This window comes from Humulus lupulus, chromosome 1 (genome assembly GCF_963169125.1).
Source record: "Humulus lupulus chromosome 1, drHumLupu1.1, whole genome shotgun sequence".
Taxonomy (NCBI): Eukaryota; Viridiplantae; Streptophyta; class Magnoliopsida; order Rosales; family Cannabaceae; genus Humulus; species Humulus lupulus.
This window is the reverse complement of record NC_084793.1, coordinates 180,309,534-180,319,224: the sequence shown is the minus strand read 5'-3', so window position 1 is coordinate 180,319,224 and position 9,691 is coordinate 180,309,534. Positions and strand designations below refer to the sequence as shown.

At 31.0% G+C, this 9,691-nt stretch overlaps 1 protein-coding gene across 1 annotated transcript; it reads right to left on the bottom strand.

Moving 5' to 3' along the window:
• Window positions 1-217: 217 nt before the first annotated feature.
• On the bottom strand, window positions 218-1,609 carry LOC133825157 (uncharacterized). The gene is made up of 4 exons (XM_062258141.1): window positions 1,597-1,609; window positions 1,427-1,487; window positions 758-1,322; window positions 218-664 (listed from the first exon to the last, which is right to left on the bottom strand). The coding sequence occupies exons 1-4, from the start codon at window positions 1,607-1,609 to the stop codon at window positions 218-220; spliced, it is 1,086 nt and encodes a 361-aa protein (XP_062114125.1).
• Between the last annotated feature and the right edge of the window lie 8,082 nt (window positions 1,610-9,691).

The window sequence follows — 9,691 nt, the reverse complement described above, 5'->3', positions numbered from 1 at the left end:
ATAGTTTCCTTACCAAATGACATTTTATTTTATTAAGATGTAAATCACAAAGATGAAAAAATGTAAAACACTAATCATAAATTGAAAGCTACTGGTCATAAAATGAAAACACATGAGAGTTAAAAAATTGAAAAAAAATATATAAAACATTAACACATTTAAGAAATTTTAAAATGAAAAAAATTACTTAAAGTTTTATGTTCTCATATTTAATGAGTTATCCTTCTTTTAGAATTGGTTGGTTTTTACAATTCTTTCTATTATGTCCCAATATTCCACAATTTCCACACTTGACTGTTCGAACATGCTTGGAAAACTCTCTTGTTGATGGAATTCTTTTTTTCTTACGACGTCCTCGTTTTACTTTGAATTTTGGAGCTTTCATGCTATCTTCTTTTATTTCATCTGGGACACTCCAATCAACTTTATCTGGAATAGGATTAATTAAACCAGCATATGTCTCTTTCAAAACAGATCTTCTATACAAATTTGAGCAAAATTTGTACTTGTCCAAATACTTGCTTTCAGTTGCTGCGATAGCATGTGCATATGGAATTCCCTCTAGTTGAAATTCATTACATGTGCACATATTTTGTTCCAAATCAACAACAAACAGTCGATCACCATATGTGACATGAGATTCCATTGCATCAATTGCATCTACCTGTGAAACAATTCAATTATTAAGCAATAGTTTTAAAATCCAAACAAAAAGTAAATAAATGTAACTTTAATTACGTACCTTCATTCAAAATGCCACATCAAGTTTTATCTCCATTTCATCATTTGCCCATTTTTTCACTTCAATAAATTGGGCGATTGCTGCTTCTTTTCTTGTTGAAAACCATCTTTGAAGCATCTCTCTCACAACTTTTATTAACGACGTTATAGGAAATTCTCTCGCATGCACAATTGTTGCTTTTATAGATTCGGCAATGTTACTTGTAATAATGTTATACCTTTTCGTTGGAAAGAATGGTCGAGCCCATCTTTCTGGTTTTGCTTGCAAAAGATAAGTGGTCATTTCAGGGCTAATTTTCTGTAATTCAGCCATGGCAGAATAATATTCTTGAGCTGAGTAGGCTCTTGAAGCAGTTTTGAATATGGTATGCACATGTAATCCCCTAAACTTAGTCCTTAGATTTTGCTTCAAATGATAAAGGCAAACTCTGTGGTATACACCAGGATACACTTGTTCAATTGCATTTTTGATGCTTTTGTGCCTATCAGATACTATGCACAAGTCTTCTCGATCTCCTATTGCTTCTTTTAGTCTTGTAAAGAACCATATCCATGCATTGTCATTTTCTGAATCCCTAATTCTAAAGGTAAGCGAAAAAATTTAATTGTTTCCGTCTTTAACACAAGCTGCATATAGTGTGCCTCCACATTTTGTCTTTAAAAATGTTCCCTCTACCACTATAACTGGTCTGCAATGTTTCCAACCATCCAATGAAGCACCAAAAGCAAGAAACATATATTTAAACCTATAAAAAAAAAAATTTTAAAAACAAGCAATTTCTAGAAAAGTAAGGTATGGATTGTGAACAGTAAAGCCCTGAATATAGGAATGCAAAGCATAAATATTATTCATACCTGTTTTCTTCATCTTTATCTACTCTTGTGATAGTTCCTGGGTTGGCCAATTTTAGCATATGCAAGTATGATGGTAACAATGCATAACTTTCCTCATTTGACCCTCAAACATCGTCAACTGCAAGTTCTTTTGCTCTCCATGCTTTATTGTACGTTACACCTACCCCATATTCATCTCTCATATCTTGTATTATTTGCCTTGGTCGGTAGGTTAAACTTGGGTCACGAAACTTCTCTTTGAAGTAATTACTGATGACTTTTGCACTTGCTTGTCTATTCTCAAATTTTTTGTGATTTAAGGAGCATGTGTGATGTTTATGGTACTTGATAACTCTAAAGTAGTCTGATAGTTTTGTGCTTCTCGCACGTATATACCAGCCACAATTGTCATCTATGCATTTTTCCCAAAATGCCTTTGAACATGATTTTTCAATCCTATACTAAAAGTGTTTCTTGATGGCGATTTTCGCAAGTGTATATTTTAGATCAGTCTTATTCTTGAAAACATAATTGACTCTTATGTCTTCAATCTCCATATTTGGCAACACATGTAGAGGTGATTGAGCCTCTTGCCCGTGTTCTGTATTTTTGTGGGATTCTTGTGTTGATGCGCTTTTTATCTTACTAGTGCTTGCAGTAATCGTATTGGGGTCTGTGATAGTCAAAGTGTGATTTGTTACATTGCTTGCCAAAGCAGTTGGAATGCTAGCTTCTCTGGGCAAAGAAAGGGATTGGTTTCTATGTTCTACTTCAACGATGAGAGGACATTTTTTCATCTCTTCCATAGTCTTGTTCAAGTTTAGATAGACTTGTAAATTGTCATCGCTTTCTATCTTCATTACTTTGCTTGTATCCATTTTTGCATCAAAAAGCATATTTGTTGAAATCAAATTTTCATTCAAACTAAGTTCTTTGTATATCTTTTCTACCAATTCCAAGTAGTTAATATCTTTTTCCACCATTAAAATTTTGACTTCATGATCAACATATTTGTTGTTTGCATTCCATCTTCCGTTAAAAACTACAAACAAGATTATTTTGTCCATTTCCTACAATAAAAAATAATACAACCAAGTGAGCTTATTCCTTGAACTTAGATAGAAATTTAAAAAAAAAAATCAATACAATATACTTTTGCATTAACTCCACTCAACTTAAGGCAAACACATTTTTGCAAAACTAGGTCTCAATAATATTTGTGACGCAATAAGAAGAATCAAAGTAATGCAAAAGATGTTTAGCATGAAGATATTAATTTTATTTTACAACATTATTTAAACCACAAACATTCAATGACTAAAAATTTAAACCATTAGTTTTATAATTTAAACCATTGGACTTAAAATTTAAACTTCTAGACTTAAATTTTAAACCACAAATCTTTAATGTCTTAAAATTTAAACCTTTAAGTTTAAAAGTTAATCCACTAGCCTTTATTTTAAAATTCTATGCTTAAAATTTGAGTCTATGACTCTTAAACTATTAGGCTTAAAATTTGAATCATGACTCTTTAAAACTTAAAATAAATTCTTACAAATTAAAACCAGTGTTACAATGTTCAAGAGTTGAATATAACAACCAACATAAAACATGTAAGAAACAGTTATAGGCAAAGCCATTGAGCTGCAGTCCCATTAACTCACATATTTTATATATTTGTTAATCGCAAGAACAATGCTTTTGTTCTGTATAAAGTGATCTACTCTGTATTTGTGTTCCAAGTCAGTATTTTCTTCAAGTTCTATTCAGTTTCTTATGCATTTAAATTTTATACTAAGAGGACATTTGTTAGTAATAAAAACATGTTGATTTCTATTCAGTGTCTTATGCATAAAAAAAAAGGAAAGAATGAAGTAAATGGTAGAGGATGTTACCATAAAAGTATCTCCTCCTGTGAATGTAAAATCCATCTAGATACATGCCACCAACTAATCTGACGATGATAGGTTGTCATGGAGTAGCTATCTAACATGAAGAACTTGCTCAAGGCCAAAGACAAATAATTGAGTTTCATTTGTATTGAATTTTATAAATATATGGTGATGATGGTATGATGACAACTGTATTCATTATGTATAAGAGAGATATATATCAGAGACATTTTCACAAACACATGACATACATCACAGTATATACGGTAAGAATTTATTTTGAACCAAGATGCAACCAAACATACATTAACAAAGGCTTTGAATCTACAATAATCATTTATACATTACTGAAATCTAAACATATATTAAGCATAGTTCATGTGAAAAAGCAAACTAATGAAAGATTCATAACATTCTACACAAAGATACACAAGACATTAATGAACCAAACTTCAAATAGCTCTTATGTCAATATCTCAGTAAAAAAAATCCTATACCTATAACTATACCAGTAGTGGAGGCGCAGTGGAGGTGTGGTGGAGTTGTGATGGCGGAACCGTGGTTGTAGAACGTCGTAGAAGGTTATGGTGTCAATGACTCTATTGATGGCAATGGCAAAGCTGCGGTGGATGTGTGGTGGCGTTGTGGTGGAGTTGTGGTGGTTTCGTGGTGGAGTTGTGGTGGCAGAGTTGTAGTGCACCAAATTTTTTTTTTTAGTTTATTAAAATTTTTGTGTTTTATTTTATTTAAGTGTTAAGTGTGATAAATTGTTTTATTTAAATGTTGTTTATTTTATTAGTTGTTGTTTGTTTTAATTGATTGTTTGTTATTTTATTTGATTGCTAGAATTGTTTGTAGAATATTTTTGTGAAATTACTTGTTAAATGATATATATTTATTTTTATTTTAAAATGTGATTATGTGAGATTTGGTTGAATGCACTAAGGTGCATGGTAGGTAGTGATGCACCCTAGTGATTGAGTTGCATGGTGTGCATGCAATAGTTTTCTACACATTAATTTCCTTTTATTGGTTTATTTATTTTTATTTAATTAAGGAATTTAAAAAGAAAGGGAAATAAAGAGGCTTGTGTTCACACAAGAAAAATATTGGGAAACAAATGGTGAGGAGAAAGGATAGAGTTGTCATTTTTTAATTCCCGTAAACTTAGACCCAGCCTCAGTAAAATGGGTATTACATGGGCTGTAGATATCCGATTTAGACATAACTGGTACCAATAGAAATCTAATGAAATTATCTACATTTTTTATGAAATAGAACTTTTCTTAAAACACAACTAAAATGGGTCAAAACCCAGCCCCAAGTCACAAGACCTTAGAGCTACGAAAATCACATTTTCCTTATTAGTGTAGAAATCCAAGGAAGGAAGGGGGGTGGACAATTGCAGCTGCCTTTTTGGGTAAATAAAAATGTATTTATTTAATTAATTAGATTTTAGAATTAAATAAATTTATAAGAAATTAACTTTTATTATTTTAGAAAAATTAAAACCTAGACACTATAAATGAAACCTTAGAACCCTAGAGAGCATTTTTGCTCATCTCTTCTCTATACCATAGCCATCCATCTAGAGAGGGTAGAGAGAGAGGGAGGCGAGCTAGAGAGAGAGAAAGGAAGGCTGCCATATTTTTCTAGAGAAGAAAAAGAAAGGAAGAAGAAGAAAAGAAAGAGAAGGAGAAGGAGAAGGAGAAGAGGGTTTCGAACCCTAGGTAAGAATCCATCTACTAGTTTCACATATGTGCATTTGTATCTTCTCCTCTTCTCTAATCTAAGGATGATTTTGTGGTTTCTTTCTTTGGATATATGGTGTTTGGAAATCTCCTCTATAGGTGACAATGTTTTCTTGCTAGAGTGTTCTTGATTCAACAATCAAGAGAGGTAATGGTTTTTCTTAGCCTATATATTGGTTTTGATGGGTTTATCTTTGAGGTTGTTGATGGTGATGTTAATGGTTTGATTATTGTAGGATTGGTGATTATGATTGGTATTTTTAAGGGAATATGTTTTGTTTAAAAAGGGCTCATGGGAATGATTGAGAAAATGGATTTGATGGGGTTTATATGAGGATTATATTTTATGTTTATATTGCTATGGTTATTTTAAATCATTGATTTATGTAAAATGGCAAAAAAATGATGATAGATGCATACTAGGTTTTATGTGAAGGTAGATGGGAATTTTGTGATGTTTTATGGTGGATCTTAAATGTTTAGGCCTAGGGGTAAAAAGTTCAATCATGTGTATTTTCTTGTATCTTTTGAAATAATAATGATTTTAGAAATATGATAAGATGTATGTTATTGTTTTTGTTAGATTTCATGTGTAGATTCAATGGAATAGAAAATTGGGATTTTATAAGATTGCATGTGAATATGTTAGTAATATTCTTATAATTATGTATATAATAAGAGCATGATGAGATTTTGGACATGTATGATTTTATGTGAAATTTTTGAGATAAAAGATGAATTTCATGAGAAATTAAGCTTGCTGTTTTTTTTGTAAATAATTGGGTAAAAGTTTGATAAAAAAAATGATTTGCATGCATAAGTAATGTCCTTAATGTTATGTTAATTTTATGAAATTAAAAAATGTATTTTAAGTCACAATAAAATGATATTTTACTCAAATAAATACCTACAGAATTTTTATTGTATTTTTAGAAAAATATGAGGTTTTAAATTGAATATGGTGATTTTTAAAGATAAAAATGGTTGCTGGAATTTTTTGTAAAAATGGTTGATGAGTATTTGAAATAAAATTAATACCCTAAATTATGGTAATATTAAAAGTGGTATTTTAATATGGTATGAATGCATATTTTGATAAGTTATGATTTTTCTTTATATTGAATGAGAAAAATATTTAGAATCAATTTATTTGTGATTTTAAATAAATTAAATAGTGGCTGAAAGTTTGGTGTAAAAAATTTAAAAATGATTATTTAATTATCACATATGGATTTATGTTACATAAAACTAAGTCTTAAATAATTTAAATAAAATATACTTTCCCCACACTTAAAGATATATTTTTCTCACATCATTTATGTAACACAATTAACCAATGTTAAAATTTATTTTTCTAAAGAAACATATTAATCATAGGTATTTTAATTAATTCCAAGCTTTTTGTTACTTCTTTGTAATTTGAGAATAATAAAGGAAATTGTCACATTTTTTTAAAGCTAAATCAAATTATTTTATAAAATAAAATAATGTTTTGAGAAATTTAATCAACCTAGAAATTTTAAGAAAAATAAAGCATGTTATATGTCTATTAATTTTAAAACGATAAAAGTAAGAAATGTAGAATTATCGTTTTTAAAACGTCTCAATTACGCAATGTTCCCACGTATGCATGTTACATGCAAATCCACTTTTACGTCCAAAATTATGTTTATTATTCAACTATGTGGTTTTTATAGAAAGATCATGCATGTAAAATAGGTAAAAATGAGCATTTTTCTTTTATGACTTTATGTGTAGTTAAGAATAATTGCATGTTATGTGCAAATATTATTATGTGTGCATGGCCCATGCACACATGAGTTGTATGGAAGGGCAAAATAGTAATTTTATGAACCTAAGAAATGTTGTTTTAGTTATGGTATAGGCTCGTTGAGAGGTTGTGAAATTTCTTAGCTCGGACCTGAGGTAAGGAAGTTAGATAGATTCTATGATTTTATGCTATGAATGGTAAGACTATTGTATGAATGAATTGTTATGAATTATGAATGCCATAATGTGATGATATGTTGGCTTGTATGAATATGATATGTTTATGGATGTTAGATACATCCAACGAGTTACTATAGATATAAAGACGTAACTCATAGGGCGGACGCGCCGAGGTTATTCAAGGACCAGAGACTCTTGTTTACCTCATAGGGTGACATGGACAACTAGCGAGCCATGCTCATCGTGTATGTTGTATGAATATGATTAGGGTGACATGGACAACTAGCGAGTCATGCTCATCATGTATGCTGTATGAATATGAGTAGGGTGACATGGACAACTAGCGAACCATGCTCATCATGTATGCTGTATGAATGTGATATGATGATATGTTACGATTACGTTATAATATGCTATGATGATATGTTACGAAAATGTTATGATATGCCATGATGTTTTAGATGAACGTTAGTGTTTGTATTTGTTGTATCCTTACTTGCTTATTGTTTGTACTTCCTTACTGGGCTTTTAGCTCACCCCCTTACTTTCCCTTCCAGGTAGCAAATAGGATTTCTCTGTGGCACGCGTGGTGACGTGAGGAGTTCTATCGCCGTAGGGTGTATGGCGTGGGGTATCCTATGGACGGAATAAACGATCACTTTAGGACGCCATTTTAATTATGTTATGTTTTAAGAGACTTTCTAAATTATCAGTGGGACGTAATTATTTAATATTTTTTTTCTTTTGAACTTTACATAAAAACTCATATTTTCTTTTTAAACTAATGGGCCCAACTTGCATTGTTTTAAGCAAGTCCCCACTGAGACCTTTATAAAAAGTGGTTTTCTTTATGGACCAACGTGTGAATGTTTTAATAAGTACTAGTCTAGGGCATTCTTTACAAAAGTACTGGTCGTGGAGGCTGGGATTGATTGGCAAGGTTGAGAGAATGGTTATTGTCGTGGGGTACAAGGTTAGAGATAGAAGGTTAGCGAAAATGGTAATGGTCAAGGGCATTTTTGGAAGTGTGGGGAAAAAATGGGTAGAATTAAACAAAATATAATTAGAGGGTAATTTTAGTTAACTAATCATATAACTGGCTAATTTTCATCAAATCTCATAGTAACATGATTAGGCCCGTCCAATTATAACATGTATGTTTGCACTATAAGTGGTATTTTTGCAATTGGGCTTAGATGCATATAGTGGCCCATATGTTTGCTTAATATATAGATTTTGCCAAATAAAATATTCATAAAATGATAGGTTTTATTTGGGCCCATTAGAATATGTAAAGTTTAAATTCATCTCTTGTGGGTGGTTCCACTTGTGAAGGCTCATTTGCATTACATGACTATAGTGGGCCTAATCAATTAATAATAATTAATAAAACGAAGGTTTAAATTTCTGTCTTTTGGACCTTGTATGGAAGTAAGGGGGCCTTAGTAGTGAGAACGACATGCTAGACCTAGTCCTCCTCCATGCAAGCCCAATTTTTAAGGCTCATTATATTAGTTAAACCTAAATATTGATTAGCAACAAATTAATTTCAATTTAATTGAATTTGTTTCAATGTGACAATTTAGAATTAATAGAAAATTATAGGACTTTGGTTTTAAAAATTCAAATCTTACAATTTTTTGGAGAACCATATCCATTAATTTTCGAAAATTAATAATAAAAATACTATTTTTATAAAGAGCTTATTTTAAGAATTATATTCGATCTCCACCGTTGGTTTAACAAAGTCAATAACTTAATGGGGCCTTGAGACGCTTTGATTCATCCCCCTACGAAAGGTGTTCATTAATTATTTTGACAAGGTTAGATTTCGAAAGATAGATAATTATAGGTCAAATTCTACTAGACTCACCCTACGGTGACTACTAGAACTAAATCAATTGATTATCGAAACTATGTGTCTAGCTCAAAAAATAAGAGATTTTATTTTCTTATTTTGATCGAATAGTAGGTTGTTAATGATGGTATCCATTATTAAATGATTTTAAAACTCTATTTAACTAATGATATTTTTTTACTCTCACCAACCGGGACAACGATATCATAGAATTGTTAAAAACCTAAAGAAATAGAGATATGATTATTTTGGTATTTTTTTTCCATATCTTACATATTTATGGTATATGTTGTGATATTTCTTGAAAATAGAGTGAATAGAAGTTTTATTGAGCAAAAGTGATTGATTTCTATTTCATTGATAATTGGTAGTTTTAAGTATGATTGTGTCTACTCCCATCCTTTCTCAACTTTTGATGGAGAAACTCACTGAAGAAAACTTCCTTAAGAGGAAGCAAAACATCAACATAGTGTTGATTGGTGACAACTCCAAGTTCGTCATGTCTGAGGAATCCCCAGACGTTCCAGCTGAAGGAGCTTCCAAGTCTGTAAGAGATTAATATGAGCATTGGTAAGCAGCTAATAACAAGGCAGAACACTACATGTTGACTAGTATGGTCGACACTCTCAAGACAAAGATGGAGACTATCAAGACAGCCTACAAAA

Coding starts and splice junctions, on each gene's coding strand:
- LOC133825157 (XM_062258141.1), bottom strand. Junction 1,323..1,426: donor GTTGGAAACATTGCAGACCA/GTTATAGTGGTA, acceptor GCTTACCTTTAG/AATTAGGGATTCAGAAAATG. Junction 665..757: donor TGGAGATAAAACTTGATGTG/GCATTTTGAATG, acceptor ATTGTTTCACAG/GTAGATGCAATTGATGCAAT.